The sequence below is a fragment of the Trichosurus vulpecula genome, chromosome 7, assembly GCF_011100635.1.
Source record: "Trichosurus vulpecula isolate mTriVul1 chromosome 7, mTriVul1.pri, whole genome shotgun sequence".
Taxonomy (NCBI): domain Eukaryota; kingdom Metazoa; phylum Chordata; class Mammalia; order Diprotodontia; family Phalangeridae; genus Trichosurus; species Trichosurus vulpecula.
The window spans coordinates 30645317-30672986 of NC_050579.1; the positions used below are offsets into that span (position 1 = coordinate 30645317).

General features: G+C 41.8%; 1 protein-coding gene across 1 annotated transcript; it reads right to left on the reverse strand.

The window, feature by feature from the left end:
* Positions 1-1989: 1989 nt before the first annotated feature.
* Positions 1990-27464, reverse strand: LOC118857463 (aldehyde dehydrogenase, dimeric NADP-preferring-like). Its single transcript, XM_036768139.1, is given in 9 exon segments — positions 1990-2201; positions 3351-3450; positions 4770-4936; positions 9569-9710; positions 12851-12968; positions 14077-14285; positions 23187-23272; positions 25954-26185; positions 27303-27464. Coding segments are annotated over 9 exon segments (1428 nt in total).
* Positions 27465-27670: the final 206 nt, after the last annotated feature.

A 27670-nucleotide genomic window follows, 5' to 3' on the forward strand; every position in this document is an offset into this window, starting at 1 on the left:
TTTGCTCCAGCAGGCAAACAACCATGGCCACCTCCTCACTTGAGTGAGGCCTGTGAAGAAGGGAGAAGGGGAGAGGTGATTAGAGAGGGGATTTGAGTCCCTCCATAGCTCCCGGCTTTTGTCAGGGAAAGTCACAGGCTCATAGGATCAGAGCTGGAAGAGACAAGAGGCCATCCAGTTTAAAGCACCCTCCTCTCTGAGCTCCACCCAATTTCTGACCTCCTCTTCCTCTCAGACTAGGACTGTCTTTCCCTTGGTCTGGGTGAGATGCCACTATGGTACCATCCCTGTCAGAAGCAGCTCTCCCATGAGCTCAGAGCGTAATCCCATTCAAGGCTCTTAGCCTGCCGAAGCCTCCATTTTCTACTCTTTAAAATGAAACAATTAAACTAGATAATCTCCCCAGGGTCCCTGCCAACTGTTCTATGATTTCAGTCCTTTTCTGTGTCTTTCACCAAGAGAAGCATCATCTTTGGAGATCAGATTTTTCTCCGCCATCTTTTTAATCAATATTAGCAAAAGATTCATTGATTTTTTAAAAAAATTATTTTGGTTTTTTAAATAGCCTTTATTTTCTGTTTTATCTATTTTTCTTCTAATTTTCAATATTTCCTCTTTTATTTTGTTGTTGTTCAGTTATAAGTCATATCTGACTCTTGGTAATCCCATTTGGGGTATTCTCGGCAAAGATACTGAAGTGGTTTTCCTTTTCCTCCTGTAGCTCATTTGACAAATGAGGAAACTGAGGCAAACAGAGTTCAGTGACTTGCCCAGGGTCCTGCAGCTAGTAGATATTTAAGGCCTGATTTGAACTATATCTTCCTGACTCCGGCCCTATCCACTATGCCATCTCACTTTTACTTATTTTGGATTTATTTGTTCATCTAATTTTTAAAATTCCAGATTTCACTCCTTAACTCTCTCTTTGGCTATTTTGTTCATGAAACTTTTTAGAGAGAGAGTTTTTCCTCAAAGGATTATTTTAGCTGCATCCCAGAACCTTTGGTATGTAGTCTCATCGTTGTCATTTTCTATTTCTAAATAAAAAAAAGTATTGGTGTATTTTGCTTATATATCACCAACATTCCCCAAAGTATCTCTCCTTCTTCCCTTACCCTTATAAAATGAGGGGGGCTGGAGGGAAGAGAGAGAGAGAGAGAGAGAGAGAGAGAGAGAGAGAGAGAGAGAGAGAGAGAGAGAGAATAAAAAGTCCAACAAAACTAATCAATATACTGAAAAACCTAATTCTGTTTTTTCCAACCTTGTTTTTTTTCACAATATTACTAACCATTACCTGGATTTATTCTTGACCTACCCATTATTCAGAATGTCATAACTAAGTCTTTTTTTCTTTTGTTCTCTGCATTTTGTTGTGCTATGCTCTGTTAAAGAGATACTTAGTACTTCTGGATTTTGTTTGGAGTTTTTTTAACATCTATTTATCATTTTTCTGTGCCCTCCCACATGGTCTATGTGCATGTGGTCTTGAGAAAGAGAACCAAAATTTTGAAAATAACAGCATTTAGTTTTCTTGGTCAGTTCTGTAGTCTTTTGTTTTGTTTTGCTTTGTTTCTCTTCTATTTTTAACCATTTCCTCTTTTTTTTTCTTTTTAATTTAAATTTATTTATTTAACATATTTAGTTTTCAATAAAAGAGAGAGAGCAGACACAGGGTGAGTTGAAGATAAAGGGAAGATATCTAAAAGAAAAAAAATCAAATAAAGGGATGAGAGAGCAACCATTTCCTCTTTTAAGTTTACTACTCAGCCCCAGAATTGTGTCTAGTCTCCATACTTCTCCTGGCTCTTTGATGAATGTCTCAAGGATAAGAAATCCCTCTTTCTCAATTTTTATCTCCCTGATGGTCAGAAGATCTGAGTTCTAATCCTGGCTAGCCACTAACTAAAGGTGTGACTTTGGACATATCACTTCACTTTCTTTGGGCCTGTTTCCTCCTGTGGAAAATTAGAGTTTGGGCTAGATAGCTTCTCAAAAACCTTCCACTTCTAAATCCATGGTCCTATCACTAATGAAATCCCTCTCAGCTTTGAGATTTGAGGGTTCTCTCACCTCAACAGGAAAAGGTGGGAACCGGAATTTTTCAGAGTCCTCCATCTTCAGAGGCCTGATCAAGCAGGACCGGCGGTGGGAGAAGATTTCGAAACTCTTCTTACCATGATAGGCACCCACGCCACTGTCACCTGCAAGGAAGTCAAAAACACCCATGTGTGTTTGGGAGGCAGCTCACAAATGATGGGGAACCTTGCTCTTCCCCTCTGCCCACTGTCTCTACATCACACACATCTCCTTTCCTTTTCCTCCCCCTCTCTTCTCCATCTTCTTCCCTTTCCACCCTTTCTCCTCCACTTCCTCCTATATGTCAGTCTAGGCTCTATTCCTTTTCTGCCCACCCCATTGGGGTGGAATTAACAGTACTAATAACCATACAACAACAAGGGGAACATTGGTAACAATGACATTAACCACAAGAACAACAGTCACACTTCTATAGCTCCCTTTGAGGTCTGTGATGGCGTTTATACACGTGACCTCACTGTGGTCTGTTCTTCACCATAACCCAGGGAGGCAGGCGCTATCACCCTAGATGGGAATGTGGCTTCTCATCTATCTTAGTCAGGGGACTGTAACCAGAATGGCCTTTGTTTTCTTTGAGTGACTCAATTTATCTCAGTGAGCTTTACTAGGTGCTAAGCTCCAGGCCCAAACCCCATTAGGTGTTAACCTAATCCATGTGGATGTGAACCTCCCAGGGTCCTAAGGGGAGGGGCCAACTCAAGAACCAATCACCAGAGCCTGAGCTCTGGTGATTCAGATGATGTCTGATGATGTCTGAAGCCCTATAAGAAGGGAGGACAGAGCCATTTGTGCGGGGCTCTGGAGATGGTGTTGATGAGGAGACTCCTGGCAGCTGTAGCTAAGGAGCCCTCTAGCTTGTAAACCCAGATGTTGAGATTTTGTTGAACTCTGGTAACTATGTGTTGGGATTGAATCAGACAAAGTCTGTTGATGTTTGAAATTTGTTTGCATTTTGTTTTGAAGTTCAGGGTGCTGGCTTTTTCCCCTGAACTAACTGAATAATATTTGAATGCTGAATTAAAAGTAAGCTTGTCAACCCCTTCACCTTGCTTCCCTTGCTTAAGCAGATCAGAAGAACCTGTGTTGTTGGCAGCTTTCTGGGTGCTGGCTGTGGGTGAATCTTATACCCCCACAGAAGCTGCTACCCGGATTGTTCAAACAGGGACCCAAGACCAGGCCACATGTGCTGCACTCCCTGGGGTCAGGAGGAAGGGCAAGGAATGGGCAGGGGTCAGAGAGGACTGGACACTCACCTACACCACCAAAGGGTAGAGTGTGGACACCAGCATGGAACATCACATCATTGGCAGTCACACCTCCACTGGAAGTCTCTGCAATCATCTTCTTGATGACCTGGAAGACACCACCAAGATTCATTTATCAAATGGACCAGAGAGCCTCAAAGACTCCTTCCAGTTCTAGTTCCATGATTTAATTTTGCCAGGAAAGGGGCCATAGCTGTGAGGTCAGAAGAGTGAGAGGCAGTGTGGTCTAATAGGAAGACCACCAGATTTGGAGTCTGAGGACCTGGGTTTAAATCCTGGCTCTGTTCCTCATTAGCTCTGTGACCTTGGACAAGTCACCCTCCCTCTCTGGGCCTCCCTAGGAAGAACCCTTGTAGCTTTGATCTTCTATATCTGATGAGCTCCCAGATAACACACACTGGCTTGGGATTCATGGTGACAGACTAACCCAGAGCTCCTGAAGACAAGGGAGAGGCAACTTCCTATCAGAAAGCAGAGGGGCTGGGCAGGCCAGTCTGTCTTTTGCCCAGAGGCATATCCTCTCTTCCAGGTGGCAGAGGCTGCCCCTCCAAAGGGAAGGCAGATTCACAAACAGCATGGCATAGTGGAAAGTGTGCTGAATCTGAAGTCAGAAGACCTGGGTTCAAATCTAGGCTCTTCTACTTAGTACCTTGGGCATATCTCTGAGCCTCAGTTTCCCCAAATATAAAATGAGGCATTGGACTAGATGGTGTCCCTGAGCTCCAGACCTAGAATCTTGTGATTCCATGTGAGGGAAGCTGGTGACCTACCCAGGAGTTTGGATTCCAGTGGGAGTTATGGCCAAAAATTAGATATTAATGCTAGGGCTAAGAGCCAGTATAAAATAATGTGGAATACATTAAATCCAGACTCTGAAGAACTGGGTCCAAGTCTCCCATCAGCCAATGGAAAGGCTCCTGGATTTGGAAGTCAAGGGGCCTGAGTTGGAATCCCAGCTCTGCCAGGCACTATGCTAAGTGCTTTATAGATACTAGCTTATTAAATACTCACAACAACACTGTGAAGATGATATTATTATCCCCACTTGGAGGCAGAGGTTAAATGACTTACCCAGGGTCACACAGCTAATAAGTGTCTAAGGCCAGATTTGAACTCAGGAAGATGAGTCTTCCTCACTCTAGGCCTGGTGCTCTATCCACTGTACCACCTAGCTGTCCCAGGCTTATAGGAACTCAGTATTCCCTTTACTACACAGCTCTGCCTTCAATGCCCCCACAAAGCTGGAATGGCACTCAATGCTCTGAATACCACTTAGGTTCCAGGTGCTCTAGATATAGCGTTTGACTTTGGTTTGAGGAAAAGGAGCCTTGGCAGCCTGCGTGAGTGTATTTTGGAGGACACGAGCAGCATAGAGAGGTCAGGGGAAGGATCCCTAGTATTTATTACCTGGTCATTGTTAGAAAACACATAGAGAGCCAAGGGCTTTGGCCTCTCATTGATGAACTGGATGGCTTCCTCCAGGCTTTTCACACAGACGATGGGGAGAACAGGCCCAAAGATTTCTTCCTGCATCACCTGAGACCTTGGGTCAACATCAGTGAGAATGGTGGGGGCTAGAAAGACCAAGAAACAAAGCAGGCACCCAAGTAAGAAACCTTGGGGTTGGCTCATTCTTCACTCATGCACAGCCCACCCAGACAAACCCAGCCAGCTAGCCTTTCAAAGCACCTTCTCAACCAATAACCAATAATAAAAAGTAGTCTCTTATAGAAATAATAATAGAAATAATAGAAAGGTAGGCTCTCTTTCCTCTGCTTATGGGAGGGGGTTTCTCTGGATCTCTCCTTTGATCCATCACTTAATTGCCTTGCATTAATACTTATCTGTGTATTTATCCGTTCAAGTACAAGAGCTCTTTTAGAGCATTTGTAGTCTGGTCCCCATGCCTGACATTCACTCTTTCTTCTTTTCCACCTTGTAGAATTCCTGGCCTCCTCGAAGTGTCATCTCCAGTGCCATCTCTTGCATCATGCTTATACTAATACCACCACTGGTCAGTACCTTCCCAGAAAGCACTCATTTATTTTAGTTTTTAAAAATAAAATGCCCTATCAATTGGGAAATGGCTGAACAAGTTGTGCTATATGAATGTAATGGGATACTATGGTTCTATGAGAAATGATGAGCAGGCGGACTTCAGAAAAACCTGGAAAGATTTATGAACCAGGAGAACATTGTACACAGTTACAGCCACATTGTGAAGTGACTAACTTTGATAGACTTGGCTTTGCTCAGCAATGCAAGGTCCTAAGACAGCTCCAAAAGGTTCATGATGGAAAATGCTATCAAGAGAAAGAATTACGGAATCTTCCAAGGCAAAATATGGATTTTCAATAAAATAGAGCACTTTCAAGCTTTCTCAGTGAAAAGACCAGAGCTGAATAGAAAATTTGACTTTCAAACACAACAATCAATAGAAGCATGAAAAGGTAAACAAGAAAGAGAAATCATAAGGGACTTACTAAAGTTGAACTGTTTTGTTTACATTCCTACATAGAAAGATGATGTGTATGATTCATGAGACTTCAATATCATAGTAGCTGAAAGGAATATGCATATATATGTGTGTATACATATATATACATATGTGTGTCTATGTATGTATGTATATATGTAGGTATACACACACACACACACACACACACACACACACACACAAAGGGCACAGGGTGAGTTGAATATGAAGGGATGATACCTAAAAAAATAAAATCAATTTAAGGGATAAGAGAGGAATATATTGAAAGAGGGAGAAAGGGAGAGATAGAATGGGGTGGATTATCTCACATAAAAGTGGCAAGAAAAAGTGGTTCTGTAGGAAGAGGGGGCAGGTGAGGGGGAATGAGTAAATCTTGCTCTCATTGGATTTGACCTGAGGAGGGAATACCATACACACTCAATTGGGTATCTTACCCCACAGGAAAGAAGGAGGAAAAGATAAAAAAGGGGGGATGATAGAAGGGAGGGCAGATGGGGGGAGGAGGTAATCAAAAACAAACATTTTCGAAAAGGGACAGGGTCAAGGGAAAAAATTCAATAAAGGGGGAGAGGTTGGGAAAGAGCAAAACATAGTTAATCTTTCACAACATGAGTATTGTAGAAGGGTTTTACATAATGATACGCATGTGGCCTATGTTGAATTGCTTGCCTTCTTAGGGAGGGTGGGTGGGGAGGGAAGAGGGGAGAGAATTTGGAATTCAAAGTTTTAAAAACAGACGTTCAAAAACAACAACAAAAAAAAGTTTTTGCACGCAACTAGGAAATAAGATACACAGGCAATGGGGCATAGAAATTTATCTTGCCCTACAAGAGAAGAAGGGAAAGGGGGATGGGAAGGGAGTGGGGTGACAGATGAGAGGCAACCAGAATATATACCATCTTGGAGTGGGGGGAGGGTAGAAATGAGGAAAAAATTTGTAATTCAAACTTTTGTGAAAATCGATGCTGAAAACTAAATATATTAAATAAATTTAAAAAGAGAATTACGGAATCTGAATGCAGATCAAAGCATACTATTTGCTCTCTCTCTTTTGTTTTGTTTTCTTTTGTTTCTTCTTTCTTGTAGTTCATTCTGTTGGTTATCATTCCTCTTTGCAACACGACTAATGTGAAAATATGTTTATTGTGAAAGTACATCAGATTGCATGCTGTCTTGAGGAGGGGGGAGGAGAAGAAGGGAGAGAAAATTTGGACTCAAAGCTTGTGGTACTGAATGTTGCAAACTAAAAATAAATAAAATTTAAAAAATAAATAAATAAAATGCCTTCCACCCAAATCACTCTGGCTCTCATTGGTTGGCCAACAGTAGGTCAGTCCCAGCCCAAGCCTCATTTGGTCATTGTTGCCATTGGACCAGATGGCTCCAGAGGAGAGAGTGAGGCTGGTGACTTTCCATAGCCATGAAATTGTGATACCTGAGTAGCCAGCTATTGCTAAAAACCCTGCCCCCAGCCCCTAATCGCAAACTCCAGTGTGCATATAAAAGAACAGGCTGAGTTCCTGCCTTTTGGCGAGTTCCCTGGGCCCCTAAGATATTCCCATGGAATGTAAGCTAATTACCAGGAAAGCCTAACGATCTTCCTTTATCTAACTGAGGTGGCTTGGAGACAACTTTATCTCTTGTCTCAACAAAACCCAGCTGGACCATCTGTCCCGGTCTGCCTATGGCCTTGAAGGATGAAAGCCTCAGCCCCGGATATTCCTTTTCTTATGTGATTGCTCCTAGCTCTTATCTCATGCTCCCGTGGGATGTATGGCAAATGGGACGAAGAGATCCTGGGTTGTAATTCAGTCAACACTTAAGTCAGCTATCTGATATATTGTATTTACAATCTATTTAGGAGGTTCTTTTTTTATGTATCATGGTCATCAAAGTAAAGTTAACAAAGGCTTACTGAGCCTCCTAAAAATAACATGTAAGTTTCAAGAGATAACTAACATCTGTACTTAGATTTTTGTATAAATACTGCTTCTTCACTGGCATCAGCAGCCGTTTTGATTTGGGAGACTCTATTTCCCCGAACGGTCGCCGGCTAATAAACTTCTCCATTTAAAACTTAAACTCTTGTCGTGTGTCTCGCTCGCTTCTGGTATAACAAAATCTCCTTCCTGATGTCACGATCTTCTTTGAGAATGAGGGACAAACAACAACCTGTGAGTAGTAGTAGCTGCCCCACTGACCAGTTCCAGTTGCAATGCAGCTCCTTCCTTCCTTTCATTCCTTTCTTCCTCCCTTCCTCCGTTTTCTCTCTCATTTCCCTTTTCTCCCTACTCTCCCTCCATCCACATAGGGAATCATACCCTTACAAGGTTGCTCTGCCCCAAGGAATACAAAATTTGATTGCTGAAACCCAGCAAGACATCTTGAGGTTCATGGGATAGATTTCTTTTTTATGTACCATGCCAAAAACCCAAATCACTCTGGCTCTCACTGATTGGCCAACAATAGGTTCCAGCCCAAGCCTCACTTGGTCATTGTTTGGATTCTGATGGCTCAGAGTGAATAAATAGTAATTGTTTATCTTTTAGTGAGAAACCCTGAGGGTCTTCCCCTCCTAGGTTGATTTGATTTCATTTATTTATTCATTTATTTTATGATCCAGTTAAAACAGGCCATTCTTTGCCTCATTTTTACCTAGCCTTAATCACTGATGGGGTGTTGCCTCTGACAAACTGAGACATGAGAAAGATCTACTCTTTAAAAGGCCAAGGTCTCCCACTGCATCTGGGGCCATGTCCACTTTCCTGATCTATATGTTGCCCCTGGACCCAGATGACTCCAGAGGAGAGACTGAGGCTGGTGGTGACTTTGCACAGCCCTGCTGCACTAATAATCCAAGTCATGACGTCTCCTTGCTGATGTCATTGTCCTCTTTGAGACCCAAGGACACACAACAACAAGAAAGTCACTGAGAATAACAAGAGTTACCCTAGGCCACACAGCCAGTATTCAGGTCTTCCTGGCTCCAAGGGCAGCTCTCCATTGATAACACCAAGATGCCTGAAGTCTGTTAATAAATGATTGACTGATGAATTGAAATGTTAATTTGGAGTATGGGAACACTGACTGGGCGGGTCAAGCAGGGAGAGAGATGGCAGAAATGGAGAGATGGAGAGATGAGTGAGAGAGAGAGGGAGAGAGAGAGAGAGAGAGAGAGCATACCTTTCCGGGTGCCTTTCCCCTGCCCAAGTCTTTACAATATTTCGATCCCTTCTCAGACAATTAAGTAATACCATATCTAGTTTCTAGGTCATCAAAGGTGGCAGAGAAATCTAACCTATTTGCAATGAACTTTGCTGCCAAAGTCATCCTTTGTACTAACTTGTCCTGGCACTTCCTGAAAACCTGCCTTGGCCTTAAGAAAATGGACAAAAGGAAAATAAAACAACAAAAACAAAACACTGATGATTCTCTAAGGGCTCAACTAAATGTTCAGTCCTTTAGCTCCCTTTCTCACATTCTGCACAAAGCCACAGTCACTGGGCAAGGGGGAGAAATAGGCCAGGTTTGGGGGGCAGCAACACCAAGGACCACACTGGGAAGGGGACAGAGCTGCCCCCATCTCAGCCCCACTCAACATAATCAATCCATCAACATTTATTAAGCACCGGCCTAAATACTACTGGTTGAAAAATACAAACTTGCCTTCCTCACAGTAAAGGGAAAGGCACAGACAGTAGCCACCCACCTAGATAGCAAGAAGCCTCATCTCCAGTCCCTCCATGTGCCACCTTCTGTCCCTCAATTAAGCTCATCAACCTTTTGAAGCGCTGGCTGTTGACTATTCTTCCATAGTCACGAGAACTTTTGGCATCATCTCCATAGAATTCCTTTGGGAAAGAGGCATGATGTTAAAAGAGTTTATGATAGAATGCACAGAAAAGCATTTTTAAATATTTCAGATACAAAAACCACTCCCTAAAACTCAAAGTTGTAGAGGGGGCCCTGACCTGCATTGATAGAGAGTGTTCACTCACCTCAAATTTCCTTCTACCCAATGAAATCACAGGTCCAGGACCCATCTCTATTCCTAGGATGTGAGCTCCTTGAAAGCAGGAACTGACTGTCAGATTTTTTTTCTGTTTGTTTCTCCGGTGTGTAGCTTTTTATCTCATTCATTCATTTGTACATTCATTCATTTATTCTTTCATGCATTCATTCATAGAATAGTTATGTGGCAATAGACCCAATTTCAGGGAATGTCTGCAACTGCTAAGAATAACTGATTTGGAAGATTTAGAGCTGAAAGGAACCTTATTTATCATCCAGTCCAACCCCCTCATTTGACAGATAAGGAAACTGAGGCCTAGAGTTATAACCAAGATCACAGAGGTAGAAAGATTCTGAGGCAAAAAAGGAACCCATATCTTTTATTCCAAAACTAGTAGCCTTTCTCCTGTGCTCCCTGCCTCTCAGGAAGAGAATCCATTCTTCTCTTTATTTCTTGTTTACAATTCAACAGCCAAAGCTGATTTCTTGTCTTCCAGCCTTCATTAAATTGCAGAACTTTGGATGGGTTACTTTATCTCTCTGTAGTTCAGATATCCATCTATCTGACTTCTTATCAATCCTTCTATCCTTTTATCTATCCATCTATCATCTTTCTATCTTCTATATGTCTCTATCCATCTATGTATCTATTTAATCATCTATCTACCTATCTTTCATTCTATTTATCATTCTATCCATCCATCACTTATCAATCTATCTACTTATCCATCTGTCAATCCTTCTATCTATCTATCTCTCAATATATCCCACCCATCCATCCATCCATCTATCCATTCATCTCTCTCTCTCTCTCTCTCTCTCCCTCTCTTTGTCTGTATGTCTGTCTACCTATACCTCTGACCTAAAAGTAACAAAGAAAATAACTAAAAGTCACATGCCTTTCACCCAGACATCCCACTATTGGGCATATATATTAGGAAGGCAGAATTTATGATTTCAAAGAGAATCTCATATGTGCCTAAAAGGTCCGGAACCACAGGATATAAGGAATTCTCTAGGCAGAAGGCAGGAGAACTAAAGCATGTATTTACACTCCGCAGTAACAAGCCCACAAACCAGCGCCCCATTTTGATATTTTCATCAAAAGCTTCCAGGCCCAATAAGTCCATCTCACAGGGGTAACCAGGAGGCCACAGAGAAGCGAGATAGTATAAGGCAAAATCGTATACATGCTTCCCCTCTACGGTAAGAAGACTGCCCACTAGCCTCCAGTCAGCTCTGCTACCGGCAGCTCAGCTTCGGCTGTAGGTGTCTCTGGCTCCAACCGGAAGAGAGAGAATCTTCAAGCTGTCCTCTCCCCTCTTATAGAGTTTTTGACATCATCAAGCGCCGCCTGAACAACCAGGGCCGATTGGTTCTTGACTTGGCCCCTCCCCCTAGCGTAGACCAGGTTAACACACCTCCCCTCAGCCAGCCCCATGACTCATCACACAGGAAGTTCTCTGATTCTTGGCATGGTCACTGGGCTTCCTGCCCCGGAAGAGCAAGCCCCAGTGTCCAGGGAAGCTCAATGAGGTAAGCTGAGTCATTCAAAGAAAACAAAGTCCATTCTGGTTACAGCATGGAACGTAAGGAGGTGAGGCATGAAGGAAAGGTATCACAGGTGCCAGAATATTCAAAGCAGCACTTTTGTGGCAACAAAGAACATAGAATCAAAGTGGGTGCCCATTGATTAGGAAATGGCCAAATGTGCCACCTTCTGCAGTAAGCCTTTTTTGGGTTCCTCCAGGTAATGGTGTCTTCCCCTCCCCCGTTTATATTGTCTCTGTAGCCACAGGACCTAGCACTGTGTCTGATAAACAGTAGGCACTTAATAAATACTTGCTGATTGGTTGATTAGAAGAAATTACAACTGTGAAGAATTCAGAGAAACATGCAAAAACTTCTATGAATTGATGCAGACTGAGGGGTAAGGAGAACCAGGAAATAACATACATAATGATTATAACAATACAAAAGGCAAGAATAGGGGCAGCTAAGTGGCAGAGTAGATAGAGCACCAGGCCTGGAGTCAGGAAGACCTGCATTCAAATCTGGCCTCAGACACTCACTACCTGTGTGACCTTGGGGCAAGTCATTTAAACCTGTTTGCCTCAGTTTCCTCATCTGTAAAATGAGAATAATAATCGTACCCACCTCTCAGAGTTGTTGTAACACATGTAGTGGTAATGACCAAATTTTGCTCTTCTTTTGGAGGAGAGTTAAGAAGATATATGTCCCTCCTTTCATGACAGGGAAGTCCCCAATTCATGGGGCCAGAATTCCTGGCTTCCCTCGAGACCTAGTTCCTGCACCATCTCTTTAGGGGTTCCCCTGGCTACTAACACCTTCCCCTCTAAAGTTATCTCATGTTTGGAGGCAACTAGTTTGAAAGAGTACTGGACCTAGAGTCAAGAAACCTGAGTTCAAATCCAGCCTCAGACACCTACTAGCTGTATGACCTTCAGTGAGTCATTTAACCTCTGCCTCAGGTTCCTCAACTGTAAAATAGAGATCGTAACAGCATCTGCCTCCCAGAGTTATTGTGAGAATCAAATGAGACAACATTTTTAAAGTGTCTGGCACATAATAGGTGCTTAATAAATGCTTCTGCTATGTTTTGCATGAGTTCACATGCATAATGGGTACCATATTTCTTACCTTCCCAAAAGATGGAGGGGACACTGGAGGAATAGAATTCAGAACTCAAAATTTGTTAAAAGAATGTCTACAAAAACTTCTTTCCATGTTATACTCTATTAGAAGGTAAGCACTTTGAGGGCAAGAGATGATTCTTTTCCCTTTCTTCTTCTCCCCAGCACTTAGCAAATGCCTGGCACCAAGAAAGATGTGGGTAGGAGCTATACAGTATATCCATCCCTTCTGAGAGCACACACCCCTAGCCATATTCTCTCTCTACTACCACCACTCCGAGGGTCTGTGAGGCAGGTACAAGTGATTTCAGAGTCCTCTGACTCACCTTCAGGGTTTTTTTAATCTTCTCCACTACTTGGCCTTGCAGAGCAGGATCACAGAGGATGTAGTCTGGAGCCAAACAAATCTGGCCGCAGTTGATGAACTTTCCCCAGGTGATACGTCTGGAGAAAACAAATTCCAGGAAAATCAAGAACAGTCCCACAATTAATAATGAAGAGGGACGCTACATGTTTGTCATTTGCTGACAATGCTGGAGGAAGTCATAACTCTGGCTTCTGGAGGATACAATCTAACCCTGGTTATTGAAAAATAATCTTCCATATCCTTCTTAATTTTCCATTCCCAGGACAGGGACACTTTTCCCTATCAGCGACTATAGAATGCATAGCATGGCACTCATCCCTCTCCCAGTTCATGGGGATGGCAACTGGGACTGAAGCCCCAGTAGCATCTTCCAGAAGGGGTAGGATTGGAACCCTAGCCAAGAAGGTCATGGGAGAGTACTGAAGTTTACATGGAATGTTCCATCTGTACCTCCCCCACAACAAGACAACTGGCTAGAAAAAGCTAGAAGGGCATTCAGAAGGCTAGTTGTTCAATGGTCAACTTTCCCCCAACAGAAAGAGCAGAACTTAACAATTGGTTTAATGGTATGTTAACACATACAGCTTGTGAGGTCTGCCCACTGCTCTCTCATGCCAATTAGGTCCATCTGTGCCCTGGCCATGCACCTGAATCAAAAACAAAATATCTCATGTGGTACCATGTACAGATGCCACAGGCTCCTAGGACTTAGCTCCAGAAGGGACCTTAGAGGTTGTCTAGCCCAGCTCTGTCATTGCACAAAGAGGAAACAAGGTTCAGAGGGGGTGAAGTGACATGCCCAAGTCACACAGATAATAAGGAGCAATGCCAGACCTTCTTGACTCTAAACCCAACAGATTTTCTACCATACTACAGTTGCCTCAATCTATGACTCTACTCACCACCACTGGATTTTCCAAACCTAAGTACTCCTCCCTGGCCACCCTTCTCATATGTTTTGTCTTTTCCTATTAGAACATAAGCTCATTGGGCGCAAGTATTGTCTTCACTTTTGTTATCATATCCCCAGGACAAAGCATGGTGCTAGCCACATAATATCTAGTACTTTTTCATTCATTCATTCATTCATTCATTCATTCATTCATTCATTCAGTGATACTATGATTCAAAGAGCTCCTTGGACCTCTTCCAACTTCCACACTCTCTAATAGTCTCCAATCTCACCTGCAGGCAATGTCAAGGTCACAGTCCTTATCAATGTAACAGGGATTCTTCCCTCCCAGTTGCAGGGTCACTGGGGTCAGGTGCTTGGCCGCAGCTGTCATGATAATTTTGCCCACTTCCTTGTTCCCAGAATAGAAGATGTGGTCAAATTTCTCCTTGAGCAATTCTGTGGCCTCAGGAATACCACCACTGATAACTGGAAACAGGTCCTGCCATAAAAACATATTGAGGAAAACAGAAGTGTCATAAAACACTCTCTGTCTCGAGACTCAGGTAGTCCAGTGGGGAAAGCTCTAGAGTTGGCATCAGAGGATCCAAATGGCCTTGAAGGTCCCTGCCAGCTCCAAATCTATGCTCCTAGGATCCCTTGGCTAGAATACTATCACTGCTTTCTTTCTCACTTCTCCATCATGCCCCCCAGGAGCCTCATCATCATGCAAGACTGCATCAGCCTTGGTACTGATACTTCATCATCTGTCCTCTGATGAGAAGACAGAGTGATGAAGTCCTCCAAAACCTCTGTTTATGGAGGGTACCCAGGCCAATCATCTTTTCATTTTCCACTCAGTTAGAGTCCTTTGGATTTCTCCACCATGTCCTAGTGCTTCTCTGCATCTCCCTTCAACCTGCTTGCCTTGCCTTTTTAGCTTCACTTAGATGTTGTCCTTCTTCCTTAGCTTGTAAGCTCCTTGAGGGCAGGGGCTGGCTCTCTTTTTTATATTTGTATCTTCTGGGCTAAGTATAGTACCTGGCACATAATAGGCCTATAGTAAATGTTTTTTGACTGACTGACTCCTGGGTACCCTTCCACAGGTAGATAATCAAACAGGTGCCCTTCACCATCTGGTGCAACCCAACTTTCTAGCTTTATCCCCTGCTAATTCCCATCATAATCACATTTAAATGGCATTCTCTTTCTTATCTCAGTATCTTTGCTCACACTATTCCTTATCCTTGGAATTCCCCTTGCTTTCCAATGCATCCTCAAATTCTTATCCATCATAAGGGAAGAATATATGAGCAAACAAGAGATAGAAACCACTATGAGATGTAAAATGGGTGATTTTGGTTATGTTAAATTTTTTAAAGTGTGTAAAAATAAAATGCATCTGAGATTAAAAAGAAAGCAGAAAGCTGGAAGAAAATTTTTACAGCTAGTTTCTCTGATAAAGGCCTCTTTCTCACATAAATAGAGAACTGAGCTGAATTTATAAGAATAGAAATTATTCCCCAATTGATAAATGGTCAAAGAATATGAACAGGCAGTTTTCAGAATAAGAAAAATTCTCTAAATCATTGCTGATTAGAGAAATGCACATTAAAACAACTCTGAGGCACCACCTCACACCTATCAGATTGGCTAATACGAGGGAAAAGAAAAATGACAAATATTGGAGAGGAATTGGAAAAAGTGAGACACTAATGCATTGTTGGTAGAGTTGTGAACTAACTCAACGATTTGGGAGAGCAATTTGGAATTATGCCCAAAGGGCATATCCTTCACACTCTTTGAATTACGGGAAACTATGGGAGGAGTTTTGTTTCCACAGGATTAAAAGTACTCCCTTCAGCTTTAGCAGAATATATGTAGGCTGACTGGTTCTAATCAGAGCTGTGATCTAGCAGAACCAGATTTATTATCAGGTGAGGGGTTAGATGCCTGTATGCATGCTTCATGAGATGTTTGAGGGGGGCATGATGCAGGCAGTTCAGGGAGTTGCATCTGGACAATGAAGAGCCAGGTGGGACATTCAAATTTGAATAATCTAAAAGATTGTTATTCATCTGAACAGACTGTACTCTCCTGTACTCCATTCAGGGGACATACCCATTTATTCAGAAAAAAATAAATGTAAAATATAATGAAAACCTTCCTGGCTTTCCAACGAGTATTGTTTATTCCTAGACTATGTTTCTAACAATTTGGGGGCTTGTCTGGGATTTCTAGAATTGGAAGAAGGAAAATTCACTGTAGAGAAAGGGAGGTGTCCCTGCTGATTTCCAGGAGGCCCAAGTACCTACAGGTGGGAGTTTCCATTCTTCAAATTGCTGACTTCCTGGGACTATTGTTTTGGAATCCTTGGGAACCCAGGAATGTAAGTAAAGAGCCTGAATGAGAAAGTGAAATTGAAAGGCCAGAGACAGTGTAAGTCAGGCTCAAGGGCAACAGAAGGAAAATTTGGGGTCTAATTCTGCTTTGTCAAGTCTCAGATTCTAGGTTGATAAATCAGATTTGCCTAGAATGGAAAAGGGAGGTCTTAAAAGAAGTGGAGAATGGAATTTCTCCAAGCATTTTATTCAAAAAAGCCTGCTGGGATAATTTGCTGGCTAACTGGGAAAACAGTGGGTTAACCCAGGAAAAAGATAGGGAAAATTCTCCCCCCCCTCCATTCTAACTCTGAAAAGTTTTGAATATGGAGAGAGACAAGAAAGAAAGCAGGAAACTTCCCCTCAGATGAGAGAGAGGCAGATCAATTTGCATTTGAACCATTCCCTGCCTCACATAAAGGAGGAGGTTTGTGTGGGAGGACATAGTGAAGAGGTGATTTGGAGATGTGAAGTGTGAAATGTGTTATTCTTAATTTAATGCTTAAGATAGGTCTGAATTTGAATTCTAAATTGTTTATGTACACTGTTCTGTGTGATGTCTTGTCTGTGAGTTTGTAAAAAAAAAAAAAAAGCATTTTATGTTTCATGTTCCTGTAATGGGAAATTTGAAATGCAGCTTTAGGAAGCTTTTGAGGCTCAGAGTGAGGAGGTTAGAAGTGGGGTTAATTAGCAGAACAAAAGATCTCAGGCAGACAGTCTGGGGTGAAAGGCTGAGAGTTGAATTAAGATTTAATTAGATGAAAGGTTAAAGTTTTTATTTTATGTTTAAATTAAATCAGTGTATCTGATTTCAAGCAAAGTGTTTTAAAGCTGTAGAAATAAGGGGGTCTTCTGTATAATGATGGAATCACTTAGGATTCCAGCGTTCTGTTTAAAATGCATTATAAAGAGCTCTTTGCAGAGGGAAAATAAATTTGGTTCTTTTTAGTATGTAAATTGTAAGGCATTTTAACTCCCATATGGTTCCTTTAAGACTCAGAGTGGACAGAATTGAGGTAACCAAAAATCTTTTTTTCATTTATTTGAAATGTCTTAGGTAGTCTGAGTAAAGATTAGGAAAGAGAGAGATGGAAGCTAGAGTGAGAATATGGAGAGTGAAATAGAAAGATGGGAGGTGGGGGAGCAGCAAACCCATGTACTCTCACCCACTCCCTCTTCTTCTTTCTTTAGATGACTTGGGGACTTTAAAGGGAACAAAGAAGTTAATTGAAAATGAAAATTTGTAGCATGATTTGTTAGCCAACAGAAAGTTATGAAAAGTTAGAAGGAATTATGTCTATCTGCCTTTCAGGATGGATCTGGGGGGTTTTATCAAAAACTGGTTTTTTTTAAATATGGGTATTGACCATGGTAAACATATTGATCACTGTGATTTGTAATTATTCAATTAATTATTAAGCTCCAGAGGTAGCCTAGCACTTTTTAAGCTAACATAATTTCAAACTTCTAAACTTTTCTCAGAAGAACAGTTATTCAGTGCTGGGAATATATAGCTAAATAAAATATATTTAAAGGAATATATAAATACCGGGATGTAATTAAAATTTTTACGTATTGTTATTTGGCAATGGCTGGCCATGTCTGATGGGTTTTAGGCAGTTTTTAAATACCAAAAGTAATAGGATCAATCATTTTTATATGTGATGATCTGGAAATGTAATTGATGTCATCTTATTTCTAAATTGTATTATATTTTTAATGTTCTCTTAGATTGTAAAATTTGAGAGACCATTGTGAGGTAGAAATGGTGTTAAAACAATTTTAATTTTGATTTGTTATATATAAATTGATCTTTTAAAAGGGTGTGATAAAAATGTGATAATTTGAAACTGTTATATTTGGTTATAAACAAGTAATAATATTATAGCCAATTTGAAATCTTGGCTATTTATGAAAATGTATACAGTAGTTTAGGGTGATAGTTTCCATGTGTTGGTGATGAGATGACTAGGCACTGTGGGAATTTGTGAATGAATCCCAGTGTTTAAAGGTTTATTTTTGCTTTAAGGAGGAGAGAGATATTATTCCTCATAACAACCAGAGAAATTTAGAATTATTTTTAAAGAAAGGGAAAATACTTTGGGAAGAAATGTTTTGTAAAATATTTTGTATAATTTGTTGTAATAACTTAATATTGAAGTTTGTATTTAAACCCACTGTGAATTTTATGAGTCTCTGGGTGGGACCCAAATGTCTGGGAGATATGCTTATGTAGAGGGTTAAATGATTAAGGACTGGAGAAATTTTATAACCCAGGATTCGGGGAGAGACAGGAAATCCTATGGAAGGACAGGATGAAAGGGAAGAGATTTTGGGACACCTTCAGGTTAAAAAGTTTGGGCTGCTAAAGGTTTTTGGGTTTTTTTTTTTGAAACAATGGCCTTATAGTCTCCTCATTCCCTCCCTCCCCCCACTCCCCGCTTCCTTAGTCTAGATAAGAAGAGAGAGCCTTACCTTCCCCCACCTGGCTTAAGGGAAGGAGGGTGGGATGGGCAACAGCTATAGAGAAGGCCCCTCAGGTAATAAGCCTGGGTCTCTGGGGCTGGAAAAACCTGGAAGCAGCATAGGCTAGAAAACTGCAAGAGGCTAAAAAGCAGCACGCCTCAGACTTGGGTAAACCTGCTTTGTTAAAGTTGTAGTCTCTACATAAAGTGCATCCAACAAAATTGAGGTGTATCAATTTGGTAAACTTTTGTACATGGAGTTCCTAAACAAGGAACTTGATTATCTGAGAATTTGCAAATGATTTCTAGTGACTGGCTTAGGACAGATTTTAAAATTTAAGCAAATAACTGGGTAAATTGGTACTCTTGTATAGTTGTGTGAAAGACAAAAATATTCTTTCTGAATGTTATGGGAATAATTAGATAAAGAGAAAAGAAATAAAGATACAAACGCAATGTCGAATCATTATCTGATAGACTAAGGCTGGGATTTAAAGTTATTGTATATCTATATGGAATAAGGTCCTTACATGTTTCAAAATTATGCAAGAATGATTGTGTATTAATACAATTGACTGAATTAATTACTGGAACTAAATCAGAGACATCTTCGATTTGAAGAAAAGAATTTCAGTGTAAGTTTCTTAGAGGGACATAACTTATGGAATACTTTTGCATTGATGGAAAGGTTAAATGTTTCTGTTTTGATTTGAATTCATTTCATGACCTAAAACATAAGATAAAGTTAGTGTTCAAACCTATCATATTTATGTGGTTCAATTCTTAAAGTATATCTCATTAGAAGCTTGGGAAACCAGATGCAAGTCTATTACAGCAATAACTTATGATCTGAATGAGAAATTTTGATTTTATGAACTAAAACAAGCATAAAAATGCATAGCCATATCTTAATTTGATTATTGGAACTTGCTATTCAAAGACCTAAGGGGACTGTTAACTGACTGCTTTTCTGAGCCTAACTCCAGGTATGGATATCAAGAAAGGCTGTCTGAGCTACTGATCCATGATGCCAGCAGCCCTGTGAGGTACAGGTATGAACTGCAGGGAGTGATCTCATGGAAAGGTTGGGGAAATGACCACTCAGCCTGAGCTGAAGCAGGATTTTTCTGACTTGACTCCTCAACTGAAACCTGACAAACTTTAAGCCTGGCTTAATGCAGTTTACAATTTAACGTAACTTCTGCCTGGAGTTGCCATGAAGTTAGGGAAATATTGTTCCCTTACTATAAGTTATGTCCCTAATCTCTTAGTGACAAATTTCTATAATCAAAAAGTTTTGTAAGCACAATAACAAATCTATTGAATTCTGAAACATCTTATGTTATTATAAGAATGAGATTTTAGGCCTAGGATTTTAGCCCAAATGATAACTTGCTGTTTAGATTTGATATCTGTTACCTATATATGTGTGTTTGTGTGTGTGTGTGTGTGTATGTATGTATGTATATGTGTGTGTTTGTGTGTATGTTTGTGTGTATGTGTGTGTGTGTGTATTCCTGTATATAAGTTAGGGTCCTTTAATTCTTTGTAATAGTGTGGAGACAACTAGGTCAAGGGCTTGTGAGAATATTATTTTGTTACTTAGTTAGTATCATACTTGTCTCAAGTTTAATCACAATTAGTTAATGTTAGAAGAAGAATGGCTTGTGATTTATTTTGTAAATGCCTTAAAAGAAACATGGCATGACTAGAAGTTTATGGCTTAATGTATATTGTGTTAAAAATTGATTACTTAATATATTTCTGTATGTACTGCAGCCTGTTATTAATTCCTTAGTGAAATCTCATCCTCCTGGTGGAAGAATTAATAATGTATTTATGTAAAGTATAAGAAATTAGGTTCTAATGTGAATCTCTTGAACGTGACAATTGTCCAAGGTTCCAATTTTGGTTTTGTAAGAATGATAAGAGTATGAGATTTAGGAATGGTAACTTAAAATTGTACGAAGGTCACTTTTGTAGGAGAGTGGACAAAAAGAAATTGGGATTCTACAAGAAGACAAGAAGATGCTGAGATGCTGTGCTGGAGATGGCTGGAACAAACACCAAGGACCAGAGGACTTCATTGATTATGTTCCCTGCCAGACGGTCGTATGAGAAGAGACTTCCGAATTTCAAAGGGACAATTGCATTATTGTTTTCTTTTGGATCTCTGTAACTGTATTTATAAAGAGGACTGACCCTTTTGATTTGTCAGTGCATCAATCAACCCTTCCCCCTTCCCTTTCCATATTTACTTAAAGGGGAGATGGATAAGGAAAAGAATTCATATGAGAAAGAGAATAAGGGAGTATTAAAGATCTGAAACAAGAATTTGAATAAAAGAAAAGAGGGCAAATTGTGGGAAATGATGGGAAGAGTTTTGTTTCCACAGGATTAAAAGTACTCCCTCCAGCTTTAGCAAAATATATTAGAACCAGCTGACTGGTTCTAATCAGAGCTGTGATCTAGCAGAACCAGATTTATGATCAGGTGAGGGGTTAGATGCCTGTACACATGCTTCATGAGCTGTTTGAGGGGTGCATGATATGGCCATTTCAGGGGATTGCATCTAACCAATGAAGAGCCAGGCAGGTGATTCAAATTTGAATAATATAAAAGGCTGTTATTCATCTGAACAGATGGTACTCTCCTGTACTCCATTCAGGGAATGTACCCATTTATTCAGAAAGAATAAATGTAAAATATAATGAAAACCTTCCTGGCTTTCCAACGAGTATTGTTTATTCCTAGACTGAGTATGTTTCTAACAATTTGCATACCCTTTGACTTAGCAATACCATAATTAGGTCTTCTGGCAAATAATTGGAAACTGAGGGGATGTCCATCAATTGGGGAATGGCTAAGCAAGTTTTGGCATATAAATGTAATGTGGAATACTATTGTGCTATAAGAAATGATGAGCAGGATGGTTTCAAGAATACCTGGAAAAACATAACATGAACTGATGCAAAGTGAAGTGAGCAGAACCAGGAGAACATTATACACAGTAACGGGAACATCGTAATGATGATCAGTTGTGAATGACTGTGTTGGTAAGCAAAATGGGCTCTTAGCACTTAGTTCAACAAGTGCCCTTGAAGAGTTTGGCTTTGTTTCTTTTGAGTAATTCAGTGTATTTCATTGAGTCTTACTAAGTGCTAAGCCCCAGGCTCTAACCTCTATTAGGTGTTAACCTAACCTATGTGGGTGTGAACCTCCCAGGGTCCTAAGGGGAGGGGCTAACTCAAGAGTCAATCATAGCAGCCTAAGTTCTGGTCATTCAGATGACATTTGATGACGTCTGAAGCCCTATAAGAAGAGAGGACAGGGCCATTTGTGAAGGGCTCTCACTTGTGCTGGTGTGCTGATGCAGAGACTCTGGGCAGCTATAGCTAAGGGCCCTCCAGCTTGTAACCTGGATGCTGAGACTGTTAGACTCTGGTTACTACGTATTGGGATTTGAATCAGACAAAGTCTGTCTGTCGATGTTTGCACTTTGTTTGTATTTTATTCTGAAGTTCAGGGTGCTGGTTTTTTCACCTTAACTAAGTGACTGGTATTTGTATGCTGAATTAAAATAAGCTTGTCAACCCTTTAACCTTGCTTTCCTTATTAAAGCAGATCAAAAGAACCTGTGCTTTTGCAGCGTGCTGGTAGTGTTTTTGTTGTTGGACTTTCACCCCCACAACAGCTGCTAGCCGTATTGTTGAAACAATGACTTAGCTATTCTCAGCAATACAATGATGGAAGATAAATCCAAAGGACTCAGGTTTTATCCTCCCATAAATCTGTAAGCTCACTGAAGGCAGAAGTGATCTCGAAAAATCATCTTTCTTCTAGCACCTACAACCCTTTGTAGAAACACTTAGCACTTTGTTGAAACTAAAGGAATAAAATTGAATGGTTTTGGGCCATTGTACAGAAGTACTGGAGGTGGGAGATGGGGGAGGTGGGGAATCACTAGTTCTGAGACCCAAAGCCCCCATTGTTATTTATCCTAGTTGGGGAATGTGGCAGAATGAAGGAGAGCAGAGAGAACTGAGTCCCCTTCCTTCTCCCCAGACTTTTTTTAATAGGAAGAGAAAATATGGAAGGCTGAGGCTTGGTGTGGGGGAAAGAACACTGAACTGGGAATCAGAGGCAGCTAGGTAGCTGTATGACCTCAGACAAGTCACTTTCTCTCTCTGGGACTCAGTTTCCTGCTCTCTAAAATGCCTAAAATATAGGGTTATGGCTGGAAGAGATTTTAGACAAGAGTTTAGACTAACCCCTCACTTTACAGAGGAGTAAACTAAAGGCCAGACAAGTTATATGATGAGCCTGAGGTCACGGAGAAAGCAAGAAACAGGTAAGCGATTTGCCACTTCAACAAAAGTCACTGCAAGTGTTTAAACTGATTTGGGAGGCACAAATTTACAAACTAGGAAGGGCATAGGAGATAGCTAGGATCCTTCAGGGCTGCAGGAATTACTTGCCTCTACCTTCAGTTCTGCCCATGGGACTTCCAAGGGCCCATTTTTTCCCCTACAGAGAAGGTTTGGGGCTGAGACTCACCTAGTCTAGGTACTGAGGGAGTAGTGTGGCCAACAGGGTGGCCGTTTGCTCACTGAACTGAGAAGGCTTGAGGACCACAGCATTGCCTATAGGATACAAGAAAACACACCTTCACTCAGTGACACCCCAGATTCCTGCACCCCATGAATACAAGGGCCATAGTATTCCCTTAGCTCCTCCGCATCAAGCTGTAAGCAGCACTGGGCAAATCCAGGTTTTGGCACCTCTGAGGGAGAAAGGTACAGGTTTCCTTCCCAGAGTGACCACCATTCCACTCCCCAGCCTCCTGGTCCTCTCCTAACTTAAGCCTCTAGGTTCAGACATCAGAGACCATAACAAACAGACACATGCACACACATTAATGTGTCTGCATGCATGCACATGTGCATAGACACCCACAGGCGTGTGCCACACCTGTCTAATGCTGTGCTATGGCTTGCTTGGACCCAGATCTTGTCCTTCAGCCCTGACCAAACCCTTATCTTGACCACAGTTTCCCAACTCAGACCATGAGCCCCGACATCTCATTTCTTTTGAAAGATGGAGGGATAGTTACTATTAATAGTTACACCTAGCATTATGTACTGCCTACTAAGTGCCAGGCACTGTGCCAAGCCCTTTACAATTATTTCATTTAATTATCACAACATCCCTGACAGCTATGTATTATTATTATATCCATGTTACAGATGTGGAAGCTGAGGAAAACAGGGGTTGTGATTTCCCCAGGGTCACACAGCTAGTAAGTATCTGAGGCCAAATTTGAATTCAACTCTTATTGACTCCAGGCCCATCACTCTAACTTCTGAACCACCTAGATAGCTGGATAAGAAGGAAAGGGGCCATAATCTAATTGAGAGAAGACAAAGGCTGAGTGAACATTTAAAGCTAACAGGAGGATGCAATATAGGGTGCAAAGAATGCTGGCCCTTTGATCAGAGGTTTAAATCCCAACTCCACTTCCTACTACCTGTAAAATGGGACACTCAGAAAGAATCTAGAGCTGTAAACCATCCTCCTTTTAGAACAGAGCAAACAGAGCCAGAGGGCTTAAACCACTTGTCCAGGGCCATGTTGCTAATAAGCAGATTTGGTCCACTTCACATGCATGTCATGTCATCACCTCCCTCATGTCATGGTCCTCTTTGAGAACTAAGGGCAGACAACAACCTCTGTGAGTAGAAAGAGGAGTTGCACCACTGGGCACCCAACTGAAACCGGCCAGTTGGGCAACACAGCTCTTGTCTTGTCTTGTCTCTGGCCACAAAGGGTATCATTCCCTTACCTGCAGGTGTTCTGCCCAATTGAATATAAATTTTGATAGCTGAAACTTTTTTTTTCTTAAGGACCCTGCCTTACACCCAAATCACTCCGTCTTTCCTTGATTGGCCAACAATAGGTCCCAGGCAAAGCCCCACTTGGTCATTGTTTGGGCCCTGATTGGCCCAGAGTGAATGCAAATAGCAATTGCTTCGGTTTTGACCACAAACCCTGAGTATCTTTCCCTTCCGGGTTAATTATTTTTTCTTTTTTTGATTAGGCAAAGAGGCCATTCTCTGCTTCATTTCTTACCTAGACTTAATCCCTGAATGGGCACTTCCTCAGTCAAAGAGACAACTGTTAAAGACCTTAGCTTAAAAAAGCCAAGGATGGGCAGCTAGGTGGTGCAGTGAGGAGAGCACAAGCCCTGGAGTGAGGAGGACCTGAGTTCAAATCCGGCCTCAGATACTTGACACACTTATTACCTGTGTGACCTTGGGCAAGTCACTTAGCCCCAATTGCCCTGCCTTCCCCGCTCCAAAAAAAAAAAAAAAAAACCAATACCTCCCACTGCATCTACGGCCATCTCCAGTTGTCCTGGTCTGTATCTCCCCACTAGACCCAGCTTACTCCAGAGGAAAAAGCAAGGCTGGTGATTTTAAACAACCCTCCCTCACTTAAATCTAGTTCACTTGCCTATCATGGTTCTCTTTGAGAATGAAGGACCAACAACAAAAAGTAGATTTGGAGTCAGACCCTAGGTTCAAATTCTGACTCAACTATTTGAAGTCTGAGTGACTTTAGACTAATCACTGTCTTATCTGGGACTCAGTCTCCTTATCTGCAAAATGAGGGGGTGGGCAGACTAGATGACCTCTGAGGCCCCTTCCAACTTTAAATCTCTGATCTTGGGGACAGCTAGGTGGCGCAGTGAGTAGAGCACCGGCCTTGGAGTCAGGAGGACCTGAGTTCAAATCCGGCCTCAGATACTTGACATATATACTAGCTGTGTGACCTTGGGCAAGTCACTTAACCCCAATTGCCCTGTCAAAAAGCAAAAAAAAAAAATCTCTGATCTTATGAAACTGCTGGGCAAGTGACCAGTGACTCAGCCAGTAACCAAGCAGAATGGTCTCCTAAAACGTTCGGTATGCTAGATGAGACTACAGATGAATTCTAACTCAAGAACTGAGTCTCACGCCCAATTTGATCATGAATCTTATGACAGTCTGACTGAACTGACCAATCTTCTTAGTGATGGGGTCCAGTGGGCTATCCTGCAGCTATTTCTAGGAAACACTAGAAATTTCTAGGAAACTCCCACAAGGAGCCCTCCTTCCTCCCAGCACAAAACATAGGATTTGGAGTCAAAGGACATGGGTTCAAATCACTCACCCTCTCTGTACCTCACTTTCTTCATTTGTAAAATTTGTTAAATAGGCTCTAGGTCCCTTCCACCTATAAATCTAGAAGCCTATCTATCATCCAGAAGAAATTTTTTTCCCACCTGCAGCAATGGCGCCCACCAATGGCTGGATGGACAGAACAAAAGGATTATCCCAGCTCCCAATGATCAGAGCCACACCCAGGGGTTCTGAGTGGATGTAGGGCTGTTCATCCTTTGTATTATCATTCTTCTCCACAGGCTCATCCAGGATCCACTGGGGAAGGTTGGCAAGCACATACTCGACCTCTTCCAATAAGAAAATGCACTCTTGATACAGAGCAGATCGCTTGCTCTGTAAGGACAGTGAAATTCAGAGTAAGATCAGAGTCTCTGGACCTCAGACCCCATCTACCCCAACCTTCCTGTTTTACACAATGATAGAATGGAGACCAAGGGAGGTAAAGGGATTTGCCCATCATCACACAGGGAGCAATTATCAGTGGCAGGATTCAAACCCAAATCCTCTGATTGTAGAGTCTGACCTTTTTTACATTTTGTGAAAAGGTACCAGATACCACCACCACACCCCCCCCCAAATTAAAGGTAGAGAGCCTCTAACCAAAAAACCACTGGGAAGATTGCCTGTCTGCTGAGAAGCCCCCTGGATTTGTTAGCTGGGTCTTGGCTCCTAACCACAAAGTCCCAGGAATGGACATCGACTGTGTATAGCAGGTTGTAAAGGGGCCCACAAAGGTAGTGGGCTATCACTGCATAATAGGAAAGCTTGATTATGGCTGCTTGGACAAGTCGCTTCCTTTCATCTCCTCAAAACTGAGGGGGTCAGACTAGGACAAGTCTGAGATCTCTTTCAGCTCTACTCTTGGCTCAGCTTGGTTTGTTGGATGGAGGCTGGAAAACCACCCGTGACCCCATAAGGCTGTTGTTGCTGAGTGCCCTTCTCGCTCTGGCTACTGTGAATCTCTGTTCAGATTTCAGTGCCCTCTCCTCTACAAGGTACAATCATATCTCTCTGTCTCAAACCCTCCACTCTGGTCAGGCCAAGTCTCAATCTGGGCTCATTCTGGCCTCCACATCTTTGCTCTACCTCCTATCTGTGTGGAATCCCTTCCCACTCCTGTCCTTCTGCCCCATTTATTTGAGTCTTACCTTCCCTCCCCATCTCAAAGTCATCCCAAATTATTTCCCTTTACATTCTTTCCTCCATTCTGAATGTCCCCTGAAAGTCTATGCCCCTATTATCTGGCACTTTATACCATGGCCTTCTATTTTACAGGGTCACAAGATTTTGAGCTGGAAGGGGCCATTCTGTGAGTGTAAATCTTCTTTCCCCAGTTCAACCCTGAGCCCTTTGAGGGCAGATGTGTTTTGCCCCTATTCCTCTGGCACATCCCATAGTCCCTAGAATGGGCTCCTGGTCAAGGGGGGCGGCTCATGGACTGAATCAATACCTTGCGGAGATCAGCGTACAGGGCTGCAGTAATTTCCTCTTCTCTCTCCTTCACCATCCTTTGGAGGTTTTCTAGCTGCTGGATCCGGAATTTCAAGGGCCGGGTTTTGCCAGAGTTGAAAGCAGCCCTGGCCCGTTTCACAGTCTCACTGATCTTACTCATGGTGTCTGAGAAAATAAGACCACAAGAGAATGAGATGGCTTTTTAGAAACTGAAAATGAAAACTATCATCTTTTCCAATCAGTTCAGTCCAACAAATACTTCTCAGGGGGATATTATGCACCAGATCCTGTACGAAGTATATCAGGGATGTGAAGACAAAAACCAAAACCAGTACCTGACCTCAAGAGGCTTACATTCTACCGAGG